Source organism: Struthio camelus, chromosome W (assembly GCF_040807025.1).
Source record: "Struthio camelus isolate bStrCam1 chromosome W, bStrCam1.hap1, whole genome shotgun sequence".
NCBI classification, from domain to species: Eukaryota; Metazoa; Chordata; class Aves; order Struthioniformes; family Struthionidae; genus Struthio; species Struthio camelus.
In genome coordinates, this window is record NC_090981.1 from 29,570,845 (window position 1) to 29,592,827 (window position 21,983).

Consider the following 21,983-nt stretch of genomic DNA (forward strand, 5'->3'; position numbering starts at 1 on the left):
ACAGCAAAGGCATGTAATTATCATAATCTAACAATTAGCCTGGCATCCTTTCCCAGAGTTTAATTACCCCAATAAATGATAATTGAGTAGAGGACTTAATGGCAAGAGAATAACTTTCATTCTGCATTGTGTACTTAACTCGCATGCTCGTCTAGGCATCATCTTTGAACGCTTTTTTGGAACAACAGACTTGATTACAGGTTTTTCTCTTTGTTTTGTCAGTCAGTGTTTTGCTTCCTACAGTCTTTTCTCATGATATTTTGAACTCGTCTTAACTTGTGAAACTGTAACCTATAGGGCTAAAAGGTCACAGACAACTCCTTTATATTCCTTTTTTTTGTTTGCTTGCTCAGGGTAGCAATATCCTGTTGGAGTTCTAAAATGTCACTGGTTTGCTACTCTTAGCAAACCCACTTCACTTAGCATCTGGAAAATGTTGAATTTTCTTTTGGTTTGAATAGAGCTAAAATTAAAATAGCTCTTTGATTACTTCATTGTTTGTGCATCAGAATCGGTGGTGATGTCAGCAGAGCTATGGGAACAGCGTTTATTAAATGTTGTGACAAAGCCAGTAAAAAGAGCAGAAAAGCATTAAAGGGGTTATTTTTGGGTACCACAAAAATAGCATCTTTAAAATTATCTGCAGTAAAATGGTGCACTTAATCCCACAACCCCTCAGATAATTAACAACCACAAGATTTCCCCCATCACGCACAGCAGCTTCAAGTTAGATGAAATGAGAGGCTTGGACTGTCTGAAAGAACAAAGACTAATGAGGCACAAGTTACCCTGCTGTGCCACAGTGACAGTGTGGGAGCTGAACTTTGGATGGGCTAAAACTGTGAAGCTTGCCACTTGAACAGAGGCAACAGTTGGGAGCGAGCTCAAGTAGCGGGGAGTGGTTGAGGCGTGACATCATCACATCCTAAAAGCAATCAAGATGTTTCCCTTATAAGGGATGTTAGCGTTTTCCAGAAAGCGTTTGGTTTTGCATATACAGACATAAAAAATACTTTATACTCATCTCTCCACTTTAGATTAACCAAATGGTTTCTTAACCAACCTAACTAATGGAAGGAAAACTACTTTTCTACCAATTTCTGAATTTTTCCAGCTGAAGCTTTTCTGGTTTTGTAAGAGATCTTTCCGGTGTCTCTTAACATCTGATCTACTGGTGGTTCAGCCTTTGCTGAGGCACTTGCAGGATCTTCTCACCCGGCTGCTTATTTTCACCGTACTTGTAGGAATCGATTATCTTTGAGATCTCCCTGTCTCCATCAAATACAGTTGGAACTGGCTTAGTGGCCTCAAAAGTAAGACGGAGGGGCAGAGTGGCCAGCAGTTACAGGTGTATGTACCCACGCTGCTCACAGAAGCCTTGTTTCCTTAGGGAACAGGACAAGAGTCTTTCTGCTGTGCTGTTTGTGAAGAACAAAGGGTAATTACAGGCTTTATTTATTCTGAGAATAAATCTATTCCCTGATTTTTATTTATTTATTAGTGTGCTTGTTTAGTGTTGCCTTGCATTTTAGATTAACTTTTGAAAGCAGGGGAACTGGTGTAAGGCATTCGCCTTTAGTAGTGTCCTCTGTGCACTGGTGTTACGGCCTGTGCGAGCTCCAGGGCAACAGACTCGGGGCCATTTGCATCTGATGACTTCTGATGCTAGAACGAAGATGAGAATTTCATAATTCATAGTTAAGGCAGTTATTTGACGTCTTTGGTCGTTGATGTTGAAGCCTTGTCCCATACGTTTGACAGAACAGACTCCAAATAAAGAAGGGTTGACATAGTAAGAGGAAAATTTTCTAGTACACTTATCTTGAAGTAGAACAGCTGGCATGTCTATTTTACAGGAAGGGCGAGGGAATATAACTAACAAGATTTGTATGGGAAGCAACAAGCAGAAGCTATAGCAATTTTTTATCTATCTAAATGATAATGGGCAATTAGTGTTATTTGTGCTGTTTTTAAACTAGATTTTTATAGTGTTTATTTCATGAAGGAAAGGAAGAAAGAAACAAAGAGCAGCAAGCAAAACTTGTTGCATTCTAAGTATCTATTTAAATAAATCATCGCTTATTTCAGTGGCCAGCAAGTTATTAAATTCAAGATGAGCCACATATGCTTCAGAAATTACAATTACGAAGAGATGCATGCACACAGACTGTGTAGTTGTGCTTGCATTAATGGATAAACAGCATACAGAAGACAAAATTACTTTGAAAATGGTCTTACGTTTCTCTGCTCAAAATTACCATGAAATTTTTTTGCTGTGTCCTGAATGTCTGGATGGCTGGGCAGCGGCGTTTGAGCAGAGGAAAGTCTGTAAGACCGTCGTTGCTGGAAGCAACGTGCAAGTTCTGTGTAGCAAGCTGATGTTTGTTGGTTATGGAAATGTTTAGGTTGAGAAGCTACCTAACTATCTGTCTCTGTCTTCGTAGTGGCTTTTATAGCCCTGCTGCCTAATAGCTAGCCTTGTAGCGTGCAAGTTTCCGAGACACTGCTTGAATGCCACCTGACAGCAAACAAAGGTTAATTATGTTTGAAGAATAGCTGTATTTTGCTATGAGTAAGCTAGAGTGGAGCAAGACAAATGGCATTATTTGCAAGAGGATCCTGCGTGAATTTTGGGGAAGCTTTGGTGGTTGGTTTCTATTGCACTGCTATATTCTGTTTTGCAAAAGATAGATATGACTGGTTTCTTCCTCATAGGGGGATTTACAAAGATCTTGATCACCGTGTGGTTGCAGAAGGGCACGGGGTCCAGGCAAGCATCTCCCGTTACAGGGTGAAGGCCTAAGTGAGGGAAGGAAAAAAGCATCAGTAGCATCGCTAGAGACCGTAGGGAAGGAAGGTTTCTGTTCTGTGTTGAAAGGGACCGGAAAGGGAGAAATTTGTTAAGCGTCAAGTACAGACTGCAGGAGATCTGTTTTTCCTATCTTCTCTCAAAAGAGATTTGTAAACCAATTCCATCTCCCCTTTACATGTGCTCCTCAGCATATGTAGCATTGATAAATCCTTTCATTTGAGGTGGAACTTCTGTTTCACTCTAATACCTGGCTTTACACTACTAATAAAGGGTTTTCAGCCTGTAAACGTTAAGTGTTTTCCTCTTGGATGGGGTTTAAAATTCTTGGAAATATGTTTCTGAAGCGTTCCCTGAAACAGCTTTGAGGAGTCTGAGCTGGTGAGTTTGGCTGCTAGATACTCCTGGCCCCCCACCCTTGCCTTTCGGTACAGGGTAGAGGCTTTCGTGTTTTCTCTTTAAGAACGTTAAGTGCAACAAACTGCCTTGTACCTGGAGAAATGAGAGTGGGCTCTCTCAGTTCACTGCAACAGGCATGCTGGAAATTTCGCAGCCTCTTGTGGCGAAACGTAAATAGTTCTATGTCTCTCTTTAGCACACGGACTAAGGGTTTGATTCCTGAATTCTTCAAAGCGTTACAGGAAGGGAAATAAATACTTGCTTTCTGCTTCGCAGTTGGCTAATAACTGCTGTGTGTCTTTTCGGCATTGCTGTTACTGTATTTATGGAGTGAAGAGACTTCCCTCAGAGCTACTTGATGAAATACCTTGGTACATGTTTCCCCTGGAGCAGGTTCACTGCTGTGGCAGCTAAAGGCCAGTTTAGATCGCTTTAAATATGCACCATCTTTCTTCTTTGGACACCTAAATGTAAATGCGTTTTGGCTACAGCAAATGACTGTGGAATGAATGTACAGACAGTGCAGGGGAAAGGGGAAGAGGGAGAGAAGGACAGTAAGGTTAAAAACGACTTAGTTGCATACTTTATCCTCGGATCTGCTTTGCAGTTAGTACTTGCTTCCTACTCTCCGTGTCTAGCTGCGTACACGTGTACTGGGAAGAAGGAAGACAGTCAACTGGTTCAGCGCTTACGGAAGCAGGAATAAGAGTGACTCTACTAAAATAACAGTGATGAAAGAGGAAAATTGGGTTGGGGTTTTTTTTGTTTAAAAGGAATACAGTAGAGGACTCTGCCAGAACAGAGTGAGGTGAGCTCTTTGTTTGCAGTAGTGGGGAGAACAGCTCAGTGGTGCAGATTGCAAATTTGATTTCGTCGCTAATATGCGGATTTGAGGTGTGATCACAAATTGATTAAGTTGTCTGTCTCTTTGTATTTATAAATTCCATTATCATAGACTGCGTGGTGTAGGATTCATCCCTTCAAATTTAGCCATTTACGGTATAGATTCTATCTGTGAAGTGTCTGCCTAGACTCTCCTTTTAGTTAAAGGAGAGAAATAGCTGCTCCTGCAATGTGATTCATCTCATCCTGGTGCACCTTGGGCCTAAACAGGTCAGATGAATTGGGCTCCAGAAGTTCCTATTTCTCTTCATTGACTTAAAGGAAATCCAGAGAAGCAGATCCCATAAAGTCATTTGTATTGCAAGAGTCTGAAGTTAAGGAGACCAGTCTGATCCTGAATGCCTGCAATTATTTAAATCTAGTTCTGAAAGCATATAGTTTCTGTCACAAAACCACAACTGGGCGTTATTGTGAAGGCACAGTAGGGTACCAGAGATAATCTTGAGAATAACAATGCAGAAAACTTTGCATCGTCCATCACCTTTATGGTTGAAACAAGCATGTGTATATATATATGTGTGTGTGTGTGTATGTATGTATGTGTATACACACACACACAGAGTCATTTTTACTTACTAAAAATATAATTTTATGAAAAAAATAGAGATACGACTTCCAGAAGTAGACTTTCCTGTTCATACCTTACAAGATGCTCCTTTTCATTACCTGTAAGAAATGGCATGCTGTTAACTGGTACAGGAAAAAAGAGACCAATTTAAAAACAATACAGTTTTGCAAATGTTTTAAGACAGTAGCTCTTCAGGTGACAGGTTTTGCAAGCACTGGAGGACAAAAATATATTTCTAGCTAATGATTTAGATAAATGTGAGTTCTGCTGAAATGACTGTGGTTTGGAAACACTTTTCCATGTTACCGAATGGAACCATGAGGCTATGCACTGGCTGAAATTATACAGATATATCATGCTTTGATGCGTGTTCAGTTTTTTTCCTTTAAAAAGCTATTTTATTGAAGCTAAATTATTGTAGGGATATGAAAAGGTATAGTTTGCTCTGAATTTATCCTTGGAGGGCCTGCAGATCATTGCTTTTTCTCTGAAATTAGATAGAAGGATCCAGATGGCAGATTTCAAGCCCATCAGGTGTTTAAAATATGCCCCTTAGCTAAAAAGAAGTATTATAGTTAAATCTGTCATGGCCTTTTTATTGCTCTGTGATACACTTGACAACTGCAGCCGTGAAAGAGAGAAGCTACAAGGAGCCCAGTCAGTCTGAAGTGGAGTAGGTCAGTGGTTGGTTTCTTTGGCTGCCCCCAGGGACTTTGATAGACGTACAGACCTGCTTTATGGAATCATTAAATCCATCATGGTATAGGGCTCCCATGGAGGCAGTGAGCTTGTTCCCGTAGTTGCTTCCAGATACTGTGCCAGGCGTTAGAGGAGTGATGGAAATGATGCTTGGAGGGAAGAAAACAGGGCCCCCCCCCCCCCCCCAAAAAAAAAAAACCAACAAAAAACCAAAAAAAAAGGTCTACAGCGTCTTCAGTAGCAGTAACAAGGCAGTGCATCTGGGCTGGTGCCTGGCGCTGCGTTGTACAGCTGGCACTCAATCCGAGCTGCCACGTTAGGCTGAGTGCTGATAATTCGTATCCCAGGATCCTGTCATCTGAACAGAGCAGTGTCTCCTAGTTTGGCGGAGGAGTTGCGCTGCTTTTCAAATATCTAAAAAGCAGTACAGGCTTTGCATGCTTCTTGGTGCAAAGTGCTGCTAATAATGAAGAAAGAGTAAACCTGTTTGTGCTGCTGTAGTAAGTATAAGTACTTACAGTCAAATCAGCTTTCAACAAAGGGATGATTACTGCCTGATTCAGAGAAGAGGATGGGTTTAGTTTGTTTATTTGTGTGCGTTTGTACACGTTTATATAGACACTGATTTGGGGAGGCTGATATGGTTGTGGCTTCTTTGCTTCTCCTTGCTTCTTTCTCCAATTACAAAAAAAAAAAAAAGGAATAAAGCGGACACCTTCTTCCTTTGTTTATTTAATAAGGCACAGGGAAAGATAGCCTATAATGTGGTATGCATTAGCAAGAGGTTCATTCTGTAAGACAAAAGAGCAAAACCTGTATCTAGAAGATCATGTGACCGCAGTCCTGTATAAGCAGTCTCTGGTAACTCTGGTGAATTGTGAGGGTTATTTTTAAGAGTGAAGGTTGGAGTGAAGGGAAGTGCCATTAATGATGCCCCTTTCATGAAAACATTATCCTACAAGAAGGTTACACACTGCCTTAACTCTGCTTTTGTCTGAATTCTTCCTTTCGTTTTAGATTCCAGAGGGGTGACTACCACATCGATGTGTGCATCAATGACTATCTGGATGTGTTCTGCCCTCACTATGAAGATTCAGTGCCAGAAGATAAGACCGAACGCTACGTTCTTTACATGGTGAACTTTGATGGTTACAGCTCCTGCGATCACACCTCCAAAGGATTCAAGAGGTGGGAGTGTAATCGGCCGCATTCCCCAAATGGACCATTGAAGTTTTCAGAAAAATTCCAGCTCTTCACTCCCTTCTCACTAGGATTTGAGTTCAGGCCAGGCCGGGAATATTTCTACATCTGTGAGTATATAGAGATTTTATCATTTTTGCGTAGCAGGTGTAGGAAACCCAGCTAATTTTTCACCTATGCTCTGTGGAAATGCAGAGGGCCAAACTGTGTGTGATGCAGATGCCTTACAGTGAAGGCAGACTTAAGTATCCCCAGGTACATTAGCTAGGAATCTAGAGTGAAAATGAGATTAAAAGCACAGCTTCTTTTCTCACATGAAATAGCACGTCAGCCGGTTCACTGAACCGTGGCTGACTTTTAAAGCAAAACACGCTATTAGATTTATTCTAACACTCTGAAGTGGCAGGGGGAGGAAGAAGAGATGGTTGGAAGTTCTCCCCAAATACAAGGAGAAATAATTACTTCTTTGGATGTGAAATCCCTGGATTTTGTTATTTGCTTAAATTACATATTCTTGTCACTGTAATATTTGTCATTCAGGGAGAGTGAAGGTGGTTTAGTTTGTAAGTGCTGTAGCTGCTAATATCAATAGTCCAGCGATATTTAAAGTCATAATTTCTGAGGATAAATATACGAGCGTCGAAGCCAAGGGGCTCTCTCTTTCTTTCTTTCTTTCGTGTTTTTTTTTCCCTTAGAGCAGCTGTTGCTGTAAGCGTAGGGGGATGTGGAATGCAGTGGGAGCAGATTCCGAGCAAATTAGTATAAATGAGCTCACACACCTGCCTCGGCAAACGATGGGGAACGCTGTCGGCTCTGAGCTCTTCTCGAAGGAGACCTGCATCAGTGTTGCTCTGGGCACCACAAATGGGCTGGAAACCTAGAGGACACGCAGGATAACATCTGGGGCTAAAGAAATAAAAACATCAGGAGGTTAAAAACCAATGGGTTGAGCTACCTGATTCTTACAAACCCGCTATGTAGCTGTTACTGCTTCAGCTGTCTTGTTTGGTTAATCCTCCGACAAGGATCTTATTTCGTCAATTTGTTTTGTACCTGAATCTTGCACTTTCCAACAAGTTTTGATTGTTAAAACTGCGATTTTTTGTGTGTTTTTTAGTGTTAGACTAGAGAGTTAAAAGCCTTAGACAGGCTGTAGATCCCAATAAATATTGCCTTCATGCCTGTAGTTGGCCTTTCTACTGTGAAACAGTCATTCCACCTCATTTCACCGCAGAAACTGAATACATATGATCCCTATTTTTCAGCCTCATTTCTTCAGCATTGAGATTTTTCTTTTCCCTCTCCAAACATACAGGGAAATACACTCCTGATGGATTGTTTTCAATTCATTTCCTGCAGCAAATCAAATTCTCTAATGAGTGGCATTTCACCATCAGAAGAACAGTGCCTTGTTCTTGTACTGGAGTGTAATAATTATCAGAAAAAGAATAATTAAGCTATAATACAAAACAGTTTTTCGGTACGATGATGAGAAATCATGTAAAACCCTGGTGCCATTTCAGATCCCAGAGCAAATAAGAAAAAAGAATGATGCGGAGAGTGTGGTAGGATAGGTGAACCAGTACTGCGTTTGCCTAGTCCTAGTCACCTCGCTCACGAAAGCTTCCCATTAACTTTAACAGGAGTTTTTTTTCTCTCAGAACTGCAGAATGAGGCTCCCTGTGGACACCAGATTTTGTTTTGGGTTAGTTCGGTTCCTGAGCATCGTCAGCATAGCAAGCAGGAACACTTAAGCTAAGGAATGCAGTCTCTTTAACTGTCCTGTGGTTGCAATAAAATGCAGCACAGGCATGGTAGCAGTAGCTGCAAACATGAAAAAACTTCCATATTGTTTTTCTAGATTTAAGAAAAGATAGAGAAACCTTTAATAGAGGTGAAAACCAAACAAGGAAGTAAAGAAAAGGATGAGAAATCTCCCCTTGATCTAGCTAGGTAATGGCTTCATTGTTAAAACATACAAAGTCCATTGAACTCTCAGGCAAGACGTTATTATTCAAGCACACCCGGGGTGCCTTAGGATTGCTTTTCCTCATCTGTGGTTAAATTCAATATTTCACTAAAAATCATTATGTATCTTCTATAACATTCATTTAACAGAGTCATTTAGCTGTCAAGGGCTCCCTTCAAAATAATTGTTCAAACGTCCTTTAAAATATGAAGAGCTTTATGATGTTCAACTGAGTTTAGATGGAATTATTTTTTTAATGAAAGATAAAATAGCAAAAAGCCTTAGAAGCAAAGAGATGTTCATTTGCCTGTAGCTTACTGGCCTGGTGTTCACCAAAAGCAAATGTTGAGCCACGTTTTTAGAGAGCCAAAACATTTTTCTTCCTTTTCTGTAGTTGAACTATTTCTTCCCCTTCCTCTTTTCCTCTGCGGAGGCCGGTAAGGAGGTGGAGAACGTGGCGGTTGCAAGAAGGGCAGCACACTGGCAACGATTAAATGCAAGGATTCTCAGGGGAGGGTTGGCCGTCCTGGTACGTTTTTCTCCTAGTTTGTGCCGAAGAAACGAGACGGTGAAACGCCGCTCCTTGTTTCCTCGTCAGACCTGTCAGCAGGCTCTCCAGTGCAGGCCGCAGAGGCTGCCTTTGTTACCTCTCCGTGGCTGTATATTAAGGAAGTTGCTGCTTAGCAAGGGAAGGCTTCGTTTCCTCGGCAGATCTGAAACCTTTGCCTTCTCGCTCTGCCCCAGGACGGAGGGCTGGCTAGACTGAGCGTCAGGCTGGTGTAGCCTGTTTAAGGGGCACGAAGCATGTGGCTTAGTCTAGACCTCTGGGAAGACAGGAATACTAAGTGCTTGGTTAGGTGTTTCGCTTAATTACTGTCTGGTTTGGTGCTGTTTGGGAAAGGTTTGTTGTTTGCAAATCTCCTTGCTTTGCCTTTGCCTTTTAAGGATGTTCCTTGCCCTTCCTGCTTCTGTTGTTTTGGGGGAATGCCATAATTCGAAAACTATCACTGTCTCTTTTTCCGAAGCATTTGTTTTTAAAACTGCTGCTGTTTTTTGTTATGTCATGCCTTCACGTATTGCCCAGAGGACAATTGGATCTCCTTTCTTTGCGTGTTCGTTCTAGGAAAAGTCAGGAAAAAATAGTTTTCTGGTATCAAATTTACACTGAAGCAGTGAATTCAGCATTGCAGGCATGAAATGAACAAGTGCTAATAGAGTTTAAAGAGGAAAAGATTATTAAATATTTACAGAGAAATTAGCTTTAAAAAGGTGGTTTTAATTAGGGAGATCATAGTGGGGGGCAGGGAATGTAAATAATACATCATAACCCGAAGACTCAGTTTCTACTTAGTTCTTAGCAGGCTCTCACCTAAGGTTAGTATGTGTTAGTCACAGACAAAATAATATTACTACTGGAACAGAAGCAAGCGAAATATAGAAAAAGCAGAATTTAAATACTTCATGGGGCAATTGTGGTTTTAATCTTTTGGAAGGGGGAAAAAATTGGGGCTTTCAGGTTAAGATGGGGGCACAAGGGATGATGTACACAAAAACAAGGAAGGACAAATATGGATCATAAAATACAAGAGTTTTGTGTAATTCAGAATGAAGGTATCTTTTTCAGTGCTTTGTCAGCTTAATGACAGGTGATTTATTTTTATTAAGGTTGTAAGTATTGAATAAAATGCCAGTAATAACTTGGCAAGCAGGTATAAAATCAAGAGTTGATCAAATAAAAAAAAAAAAAAAAGAAGAAGAAGAAGAAGAAGAAGATACTGCTAGGAACAGACCTGGGGCAGATTACTGCAGGATGCTGAGAGCAGTTTTTCAGCCAAGCTCCTGTGTTAGTTTAAGCTAGATCCCATTCCTCTTTTTTGAGGATATGGTACGTAGTGTCCGAAGTTTTACTAATGTTAAGCTCTTTCATAAGTACTGCTTTCCTCTGAGCCATCAGTCCAGTTATTCTGTCACAGACTTAATGCTTGATATGATTTATTCTTAACAGATCCATATTGGTTTTATCATCTTCTTACCCTCCTAAGAATGCACACGTATTGTTTGTTTAATCATTTCATCATTTTGACTATTGACTTCTGTATACATTGTCTCCCCTTTTCTAAAGAGACCAGCTAGGCTTGCTCTGGCTGCTCTCCTGTTCGCCACAAGGTCTTGAAGACATTTGCTAGTGGTTAGCGGGCTTTATGTGTAACTTATCTAAATGTAACTTAAATGGTTCTTTCTCCTTTCTTGCAGAGAGAACTTTTGTCCTTTAAAAATCCTGTTGTCTTACCTGTGGCTTTACCTTACACGTGGCCTTATTTGTGTAACCTTTTTAATTGATGCTTGTTTCTGGTTTTATCCCATGCATGTCTCTTTCTGATTTTATTTCAAGATGCTTATGCTGTTTCTTTATCATCTTTAATGGAGTGCCCTTGTCACCATTTCGCTGTGTAAAGCTTCTGATTGTTGATTCGGGAAGCTTTTAGTGTAACCGTATTGCTCCTGACCACATCAGGATAGGGTGCTCGTATGGTTTGGATTCAGTTATGGTTTTTAGTAATATTTTTTTCATGGTTTTTTAAAGCTCTGATTAAATTAAAAACTGTGATTTGTAACGTTGCACTTAGTTTTACATATAGTTCTTTATAATCACTTCCTGCTCTCCTGTATTCCTTTTCCCCTTACCGTGTATCCTCAGGGGACCTTGTGCTACCTGTTCCCTTGGTTTTTCTTAAAATGTGTTATTATTCCCCATTATCTTGGTTTCTCTGCGCTAATTCCTTCCTTTTCCTGAAATTGCTGACTCTTACCTCCTGACGACTTTTATTCAGATTTCGTTCTGTTTTGTTCTGAGCGGCTTCTCTAGTAGAGAATTTGTGATTTTCAGAACCTCAAGTAGAAAATGGTCTCTCTCCTGTTAACTGGTTCCGGTGCTGTGACTGGAAGTTGCCCTCACTGTGTTCCAAGAACTTGCAGGACTGTACGAGTCCTGCTGTCTTTTTTTTCTCTAACAGCTGCCAGCGTAGTTGGGCTATCTCATTGCAACCATCGGCGTGCCTCTGGAGGCTCCTGTGACTCAGAAGATCCTAAGGAGAAAGCAGTAGTAGAAAAGAATGTTTATAATGCCTCTGTTTCTCTCTTTCTCTCTCTTATCTTTACCTAATAATAAAGTAATTAGTTAACCTTTACCTTATTAAGGTCTGTAGGTGAACTCTTTTTGAGCCAATTACAACTCTGACTCTGAGTCAGAACTCTTTGATGCCAGTTAAGCTGAGCTTTAGCTGTATTCGCTCTTCTGCCATATTTTGCGTTCTTGTATATAGGTGTTCAGTGTTTGCTTGCCCTATTACTTTTCCTTTAGTCTCTCCTATGATCTGCTTGCGGTTTCTCTGTCCTCTGCAATAACATGTGCCATGATTGTGGGATGGTATTTTGGGAAATAAGCTTAAGATCCTTATCGCCAAGTTGCCTAGTTCCTACTTCCTTCTTTTTAACCCACGATCTTTGTGGTAGAACCCGAACTGTAATACCTGGTCCACCACAGAATTCCTGGAGGTAGAAGAGGACGTGAAGCCACCACTGCTTGGTGGTGGCAGAAGGGATTTGTGTTTATTATCAACGACTTATTGACAGAACTTAGGTGTCTAGGTCGAGGGGAGGAACCGTAATATCCCTACACAAATCAGCAGATAGCGTAGGAAAGGCATTGGCTGCTCCTTATGAAAATTAGCACGTAATTAAGAAAATAACTTCCGCATGACTAGGAACCTGGAATAGCCTCACAAATTGCCAGCTTGGCTGTTATTATTTAGGATTGGTTTGGGTATAGGAAGGATTTGGGGACTTTGTAGGGACAAGGCTGAATAGCTTGTAATGCTATGCAGGAGAAATCTATAGAGAAGTCCTATAAACTATAGCATATTAACAAGGTTTCTTGGTATTTTATGTGTATTCAAAGAATGATATTAAACAGGCACATAGCGCTTACTGCTCTCTCTGAAGCACCGGCTTATTATTAGTGCTAATCAGTGTTTTGCATGAAGAGGCACAACTCACTGTGAGAGGCTTGTTTGATTTAGGGATCTCCACGTGTTCTGCCAGAGATTTAGGCTGATGTAATAGGAGTACAAAACAGAAGGACTATGAACTTTAATTTTATCCTATCAGAAAAGTCAAATGTGCTTCCCTCCAAAAATTACACTTCCCTTTCAATAAAAACACTTGATTTGATAAAAATGATTGAGACAAGTCAAATAAAAAAAAAAATGTTGTTGTCCTCATGTGGACCAGGAAACACTGATTTTTTGGAACCACTTGATGTCAGCACAACTGTTCGTACGTACCCTGACTGTAATTCTGCTGATAGGAGGTGCTCTCTGAGGACATGAGTGTAGAATTTCTCAAGTTTTGAGTCTGAATTTTGTGAGGAAGTTCCTGCTGGAAAATGAGAAAGAAACCAGTGCAAACTCTGTTGCATCTTGGGGAATGTTGACGTCAGCCAAAGGTTATGGTAGATGATTAGGTTACTTCCTTTGCATTAGGTTGGTTACTTTTTTTGAGGAAGTCAGCTGTTGCTGATACTGATATTACCGTATTCCGGCATGGGTAGCACAGTAGTAGTCAACTAGTAATATTCTTGAAATATTTTCTTTTGCATCCAACACTTGGAATATATGTTTTTTTCTGTGAGCTGTTATTCCAATAAAGTCAAAAATCTTGGCAAACCAATTGACATTGGCCTAAATGGCAATTTATCCCATTCTAGAACTAATTCAAAGGAAACACGGGGACAAACTTCATCTGTGTCTCCAGCCAAATGAATGTTTCTTTAACACTGCCAGCCCGATGCAAAGTTGCTTTTGTGTAAAGAGAAATTGTTCCTTTTTGCTCACTGATGGAGCTAATGCTGATTCTTCTTCAGAGTGACCTTGGAGTTGTGGGGGAGAAGGGAATTTCCATTGTAATGGTTATACTCTATATTTCTGGGGATTTCTTTCCTCCTGTTTGTCATTAGGATAAAAATGGTCATCTCTTGTAAGCACCTTTTGTATGCTTTGTATATCTCTTTGTTATGGAAGTTGGTCATTTGCAGACTTTTAGTGCTGCTTGTCTCACAGTGTCCTTGGCTACATCTGTATTTAGGTTCTTGAGTGATAACCACAGTACTTTCTCTGTAGGACAAAGTTAAACTATCCATAAATGAAGATGGATTATTTTATTTCTCCACTGACCACAATCTGCAACTGTATGAGAAGAACTTTCAACGAAGTCCCTAATTGTTCTTTTTCTCCTATCAATAAATTCTGGGTTGTGAGAGGCGTGGTTTGGGATATTTTTTTTCCCCCCTTGATGCTGTGTCAGTCCTGAGATCCCAAGTCTAATGTTTGACTTGGGGCAAAGTTTGGCCTACAGCTTTAGAAAGTGCTGACCTGTGTGAACACTGGAGAAATGAGTAGAGCAGATTGAACGTAAGTCTTGGCATGCCATACTAAGCTTATACTGGGGGCAGCTGAGTCACTGTAGTTACTCTGTAGGCTAAGCTTTTATTAAAATTCATTTCTGCCGGTGGGAATGATTAACTTAAGTAGCAGATATTTCACTTGGAAAATGAAGACTGGATTTGTCTTTCAGTGGGTGAAAAAAGGCCATCTCTCTTCAATTCCACAGGTGTTAGTTACAGCAGAATACTGCTGGTGTTTGTGTTTTCTCATTTCTTTTTGAAGACAGGAGGTCAGAAGATCCCTTCTGCAACTCTCTCCAGGCATCCTGGCTTGCACCGAGGGCTAAAAAATGGAAGTTAACTAAAGAACGTTTATTAAGGGATGCTGAGGGAATTACGGATGTTTTTAATGTGTTAATTGCACTTTTCTTTTGGGAGAACATTGTTTATTACCAGGTCCTCCATTAACCTTTCAGTCAAGATCTGATCAGCATCAACACTGATGCTACTTTGACAGCATGGCTCAGACATGCCACTCTAGTACGAGTCCTGCTTTGATAGCTGGTTTACCTGAATCACTCGAGATGTTCTGAATGAAATCAAAGCAATTGAAAGGGTTTGATAAATGTATACTTTAGAAAATATTTTTGTGTGATAACATTAGAGAGACAAGGAAGGTGACCTTTAAAAGGGAATTCATGCTTAGCCTAGTGTATAGATTAAAGGACCGATTTCTATTAGAAAGCATCAGAAGAATTAAGTGCTGGTCCTGAAAGCAGAGACAATCACCAGAGTCTAATAGATTCTGACGTTGGTAGTGTTCTTAAAATCCTCAAAGGGAGTGTTAAAAGCTGTTGAATAATTTGGGACTCGGGAGAAATCCATGGAAGAAAATGAAGAGAGAACCCACAGAAGTGCTGGTCCCTATTGTTTAGGCTTTTCAAAGAGAATGTCTTTCAGCTAACAAGTTGAAAGAAGATGGTTTGGGTTCGTGTGCTTCAAAAATTCAAGTGCCATTACGATCCTGATAGAAGCAGAAATTTAAAAGAGGGGAGGATGTACTACACACCTGTAACTTTGAAAACAGTTTCATGAGTGTGTAAGGTCTTAACCCCTGTAGGAAGACCACTGACTTGTGTTGCTTTCTACTAGTATTGGACATTAGAAGAGTGAGGGAGTGCCCACAGTGAGAAAGCGTGAGGAATGGAGGGTTTTTTGTCCATCCTTTTTTCCTTCTCACCTAACGTGCTGGAAGAAGGCCGCTTTGTTTTTGCAGGGAAATAAAGTATATGTTGAATGTTGTTATATGATTCTAGCAAATTGCAGAAGCTCAGAAGGTGGATAAAAGACCACCAAGGAGCATTAGGAGCTTGATAAGTCCATAGGCACACGCTTGCCTTATAGGGAGTGGTGAATAAGTGTTCCACCCTGGTGGCTATGGATTACAGTGGTCTTTAACGTTTGCTTTTTTTTTTTTTTTTTTTTTTGTAAAAATGTTGTGACTTTCTCAGAACTTTGCATGCAGATTTCAGTGTGCTGCTGGAAATATAACTGAATGAATTGCATAGAGCCCTTTACATCCTTTGTACAGATGGACCATTCATCACAGCTTGCTTTAAATCAGTTTTGATGTTCAACAGCTACTACTTCCCCTCTCAGAGATCGCTGCACTCCAGTGGTGGGTGAGGCTCTTTTGCAGTGGTGCTTCACCAGGATGTTATGAGATTAATAAGGTGAAGCACGTAGATTCCCTGGATGAAAGAACTCACAGAAGTGGAGAGTGTTATTAATAATTATCTGAGGACTTATAACTCTGTAACATCGTTGTAATTTGATTTCTGAGCAAACTGAAACCTGTTTAATGAGCTGTTGTATTGGAAGTATTCATTTTGTAACATGGAGCAGATGCCAGCAGAAATGGAAATAACATACCAGTGACATTTGGAATAACAGTGTTGTACTTCATTGCCTCCATGTCATCAGCATGTTAGTCTCCCTGTTGCTCAGACTAAGTTACCAAGGCAGTGCTTTCTCTGCTCATACCGTTCGCATGTCATGATCCGTGGGGCGTATGCAGGCCTGCAGCCAGTAGATCAAAACCAGATCCTCTCAGCGAACAAAATCTTCAACATTATGAACAACTGGATGATGTTTCGTAAGGTAATATTCAACATTGAACTCCATGTTTACTCCATAAATACTTAGATTTTAAAGAGGCAAGCTTGTTTTTAAGCTTCCTATCCCTCTGATATTGCAAGATGTTGTGAAGAGGAGAACGTTACAGAATTCTCGAGTAAATTTTTTTCCCCAATAATGCAAACTTTTCAGACAGGGTCGCCAAGACTGGGCTTGAAATGGCCATATGCAGTTAATACTGTTATCTCCCAAGATTCTTCACAAGCCGATATAAGTCGCACAGAATAAGATTGTTCAGTCAGAGTATTCAGAAATGCATAAAAGAGCTTTATTCTGAAAAATTACAGAAAAACCTCTCCAGGCTTTCAAACGTTCCCACTTACCCTCAGGAAAGTGGTAGGTCATCCTCAGATCCGCTTTGTTGGCCAAATGAGATTTTTATTCCCTCTAAAATCTCCCTGGCTTCCTTTTTGCTTCATGGATATTTAATATTTAAAGTATTGAGTGGTATAGCCAGCTAGATACAGCCCTGCTTTAGGGAATTAAGAATGGCTTGAAGGAGTATCAGAATCTCACTTGTGCCATACCTCTATGCACAAAAGTAACCGGGCTCCTGATGGTGGATATGGGGAATAACGTTGCTGTTGCTGATCTTCTGGGGGTGAAATGATCTTAATTATTTGAAGGATAATCAGAATAGCAGTATATTAATCAATTAAAAGAGCCCTGACAATTCAGTCATAGTGGTGCTTAGAATGTAGTCGGGGAAAAATACACAGGAATGGCTTAACTTACATTATATTTCAAGAGTTCTAGCTGGGGATATTTTGACGAAGGGAGCTTGAATTTCTTCTTACGGTTTTTGACACATCTGCTTTAAGTAATATGGCATCTTCTTTTTGTGTCTCGATGTCTGTGTCATTAAAAACTTCATGTGGATTTCACTTAAGTATTGTGGGGTTTTGCAGAATATGCTCAACTGAAGCATGGAAAGAATGAGCCACTTTATCACACACAACCTTGTGCTGGGACTGAAGGCAGGATCTGTAGCTGCAGCTGGAGTAAGGCTGGCTCTGTGTGCACATGTGCATGTGTTTCTTTCTGAGAAATCTTGAACAGAAAGACAGTAGCCTCAGGCTGAAAAATACATCTTTTTGCATCTTTTAGCATCTGGGGACTGTAAAAGAATGCGACCTTTTTTTTTTTTTTTTGAAGAGGGCTTAGTATTAACATCTCTCTGCTTCTGGCTGGTGATGCACAGAAAAGTCATGATTCCCCCCCCATCTCTCTCAAGTACAGGCTCCACGGTATTAGGTATGCAGTGCTTGCTGGAGCTGGGTACCTGACTTCTTAGGTCTTTTCCATAAATGTCATGAAGAGGTTAAAGGGAAGAATAGCATAGTCAAAGCTCCATAGGTGCATCAGCAAGGTAGGAAAGTGCATCTCTTCCTGAGAGAAGGGTGCAGAAGCAAAGCACATCTTTATTCAGAAACGAAGACGTCTTCCAGTGAGGATGATGAGTATGGTGTAATTCAGACGTGAGCAGCTGACCTGAGTAGGTTGTTGTTTAGCAATTTCTTTTCTCGTATTTTCTTACGTTTCATGACACTTTTTAAATTGTTATTTTAGCAGTTGAGTATGTGTGGACAAAATTAGAATTCTACTGGAGTTTCAGATGAGTAATCGTGTGTAAGAATACATTTAAAGTACGTTTATAGCAAAAAGAACTATGTGGTATTCAACTAGTTGTTTGAAGCCTTGAGACATAAGATATTACTTATTGTTGATTGCTGCTGTTTTATCTCTTAGCTGCGTCTAACTGATGTAAGCTGTGGATCATAAGATCACCTCTGAAGAGTGAAGTGTCTGTTTGGCGGCTGTTTGACAGTGCACTGTCGAGTGCCCCCGTTCCAGCCCACATGTCTTTGCAGTAGTACTGGCTTTCAGGCTTTAAGTGGGGAGCATTTTAACTCTCTCCAATTGCAGCATTAAAAAATGCTGCCAACAAGGCAGCAGAAGCAGCAGCTGCCTTGCAGCCTCACAGTTTATTGTAGCCAGCTCCCATGCCTGTACAAAATGTGCCATTTCCAGCTTATTAGAAGAGGGTGTTAGATAGCTTTTGCTGTTGACCGTTTCCTCTAGCCTCGGCAGGGTGATGAGCCCACAAGAAGCGTGGTTAGAAATTATTGCCACGGGTTGGGTTCCTGATGTGTGGCACTGCACCTGTGGTAGCTTTGCTCAGAAACAGACACCAGTGCCATGGTATTTTGTTCACGGTCCCACTTGAAATACTCAGTGGGAACTCAAGCGAAACTATATAAATTAGTCACTGTCACGTTCAGGCATTAAAAGTGGAATTAGTAATTTATATTAATCACAAACGTTTCTCCAGGTTTTATTAACAAGCAGATTGGCTGCCAAAGCGCTTTCTGGAAGACATTTTTTTCTCCAAACTGCCACAGAGAACAAAACAGTTATTATGGGCGTTTAGATAAAGATTAACGGTTTCAGCAATTCATTTGAGGAAAACCGTATTTTACTATACATTCCACTTCAGCACAGACCGTCACTGCTGGCATGATTTGTTGCCTCTTTGATAAAATTATACAGTGGAGACACAAGATGGTGTAATTCATTTTGAGAGCAGAAACAGGTTAATCAACAAATCAGACTGAGGTTAAAAATCAAACTAGACCCACATTTCTTAATTTTTTGGCAAGTCCAAATTTCCAATAAGAGCAATGGGATGTCTGTCTAACTGCTGTTTTAGCACATTTTGGTTCATTTTGTCCTCAGGCTTAATGGTTTTCTTCTTTCTTTACCCGTATCATGCCTCTTTTTTTTTTTTCTTTTTCTCCTCAAGATGGTTTTATGTGCACTGTTTAGCTCTCCAGGAAAAAATAGTCTAAGCGACCACTTAATAGTCTCTGCATCTACAAGTAATTCTGTGGAGTACTGTAGGAGCTGGCCGTGAACTCGGCACAGTGTGTGAAGGACTGACCAGAATGATAAGAAAGACATCAAAATGAATATTACAGGGTTTAAGAGCAATGCAGGGCAGACTGTCAATATGACCTTCACACTTTCACGTGTTTTCTACAGGCAAAATCAATTTCCTAGCCTACTACTTTTTGAGTTTATCGTGTTCTAACAAATTAAAGAATAGACTTGCTGTATTTAATTCCATTATGGCCAGCTCCCCTTTTTCCTGCACTTTTGTGTCTTAAGGTGGTAGAAAATGAAGGAAATCAAAACACACATGAAAAATCAGCTGTTTGCTACAAAGGAGACAAACAAGGGTTGAAGGAGAAGAAAGCTCATTATAAAGAGATTAGAAAATTAATTGATTGGTGGCTCTGATAGCTCCCATTGGATGTCTGAGGACCCTGTGAAAAGAAAGTATAGTCTCAAACATAACATTTCTTCCTATTATTTCTTTTTCTCGTGTAGAGCCTCCTCTGAAGCATCATTAAGTTCCAATTATTTTCGGTGAAAAATTTCACAAGAAAAGGGCATGATAAAATCAGTAGAGGTAGTGTCATTCCCGCGAGAAACCTACTATGTCTAATAGTCAAAGTGTAATAGAGAAGGCTTCTGTTCAGCATAATACTTAAAAGATTTCAGCGGGGAGGATTCGGTTTCAGAGAGGTTTTGGATCTCTTGTGATGAGGAGTTTAACAGCCCCCCCCTCTGTCCCCCTTAATTAGTATTGGGCAGTTGATGAATTCAGTAAAAGAGAGGTCCGAGAACTTGATGAGATCTGTGGCTTAGTATAAGCATACATGAAACTTGCAGTGAAAAATCTGTTATTAATTTTTTTTTTCTGAGGCAGAGTGTTGGGTTAGAAGTAATGTTCTTTCAGAAAAAAGAAAAGTTTGTAGAGATGTTTGCTTCTTCACTCATTGACCTTTTTTCCCTACGTTTCTCAAGTACCTATTTAGCAACTGTGTGCATATGGACTGTATGGGCTTGTATGTGCATATATATATAGGTAATACAAAAATGTCAAATAGTGGGCACATTTTCAATTAAAAAAATATCTTTTGGTGTTAAGGGATTTGGCTACCGTGATTTGGGAAAAAAAAGAAAAAAGGCTAATTTCGTCCAGCTAAAAATATACATAATCTTAACGCCACTGAAAAATAAAATGTTTGTATTATAAAATGCCAAAGAAGTACCTTCTGGGCATTATATTATACTCGCATTAGATTATCATTCTCCTCTGTGGGCTGAGCTGCACAATTGTTCTTTCTTTTCCTTGTTGCGGTATAAGCATGCTACTGTCCCTAGGCATCGCTGACGCTTGCCAAAAGGAAGGTGAGGTTAAAGATCAGTTCTGCCCTACTTTAAATGGGGGACTGGTTGGGATACTACACGGGGCAGAGCTGCGACTGTAGTCCCTTCAGCTTTTTCCTCCTCGCTGTGCTCGGTTCCCCTCTCCGACTTGTCATAACACATAATGCATGTCATAACAACTGTGCCGTAGAGCAGATACATTACCGCTGATACATCCCCTACGGAAGAAAATGGCAGAAAGAGCCGTTCTCCACAAATGTGCTCTAGCTTCCATGAGGAAGTGTTTTGGCTTTTCAGAAAAAGAAGTATGTTGGTTTGCCACCAAAACCCTTGGGACGCAAAACGCACTGTTGGCTTCCTTTGGAGCTGTCCACCCTGTGTGTTGTGCCATGTTATTTCTGCCTTCTCAATTGAAGGAGCAAATGCCTTTTCAAGTGGCTTTGCAGTTGTTCAGGGGCCCTAATTCTGTGTATTGCTCAGCACTTGCTGTAAGGGTGATTTGAGGGCTGTGTGCATTTACAGACACTTAAAGCGTTTTGTGCTTGACCATACCAGCTGCTTGCTCTCATCAGAAACAACAGTATTGCTTTCATCCAAACTATGAAATGACTTCTGTTCTAGATTTTACACAGGTCTAAAGGATGTACATGAGAGTTATCTTGGGAAAAGCCCTCATAAGCTACTATCCAAATAAAGTATTTCTTAATGTCTTAGTCTATCCCAGAACAGATATTTCTGCCCAGGACTTTTTTGTTTTAGTAAACTGAAGAATATGTTGAGCGAAAAATAGTCTTAAGCTAGAAATAAATCTCTGGGGAGTATGATGCCAGACTTGAATGACCAGGAGAAAAGGAAGAGAAAGTTTTCAGAACTATCTGTATTATAAGGATGAAGAAGATTGTACTTTAGAAAGATGAATTAAAATTGTGCTTTTGGTGCTTGCCTGAGTACAGCTGGGTTTTCACAAGGATCTATTGTCATTTCTGGGTGCAAAGTGCTTGTGAACAGCATATAGTACTATGTATGTGCAGATTTGCACCACACCCATATAAACAGGGGTGAAGTTATACAAGCACATGTACAGTCTGCAAAAAAGTCAGCAAAGAAAGCCACACACAAGTAAAGTGGCAACAGAAAGTCCCATGAAATTGCTTTAGCTCTTCAGCAACTATGCTTCAGGCCCTTGAAAGAAATGGTTCTGTTCTGTAAGGGGAAAAGAAGGTTAGTAAAAGTAGCAGTAATTTTTTTTCTTCTGTGCCATTTCATAAAGGAGCAGAATTTTTTATTTATAGGCATAAATATTCCAGTGATGGTTTTGTTTCAGATCCGAAAAGTAAATAGAGACTGTGTATGCATGTTGAATGCTAAAAATGATTCGCTTGATTTTTTTTTTTTTTGTCTGGAATACATTTGTCAAAATGAATGTCAAAATGGAGGGCCAAATTCAGTAGCTGTCAGTGAGAAGTGATAAACTTGCTTCTTTGTGACTCAGACAAAGTTGCCTAATCTTCTTTTAAAGAAATAACTTTAACCGTGCTGCTGGAAAAAAAAAATCTGACGACTG

General features: G+C 40.2%; 1 protein-coding gene across 3 annotated transcripts in view; it reads left to right on the forward strand.

Annotated features, from left to right (window-relative positions):
* Positions 1–21,983, forward strand: part of LOC104140173 (ephrin-A5) — a 212,363-nt gene that overhangs the window by 166,232 nt on the left and 24,148 nt on the right. For all 3 annotated transcript variants that reach the window (XM_068925440.1, XM_068925442.1, XM_068925441.1), the window contains one exon: positions 6,396–6,688. In XM_068925440.1, the coding sequence (XP_068781541.1) occupies positions 6,396–6,688 (293 nt within the window). The remainder of the gene's footprint in view (positions 1–6,395; positions 6,689–21,983) is intronic.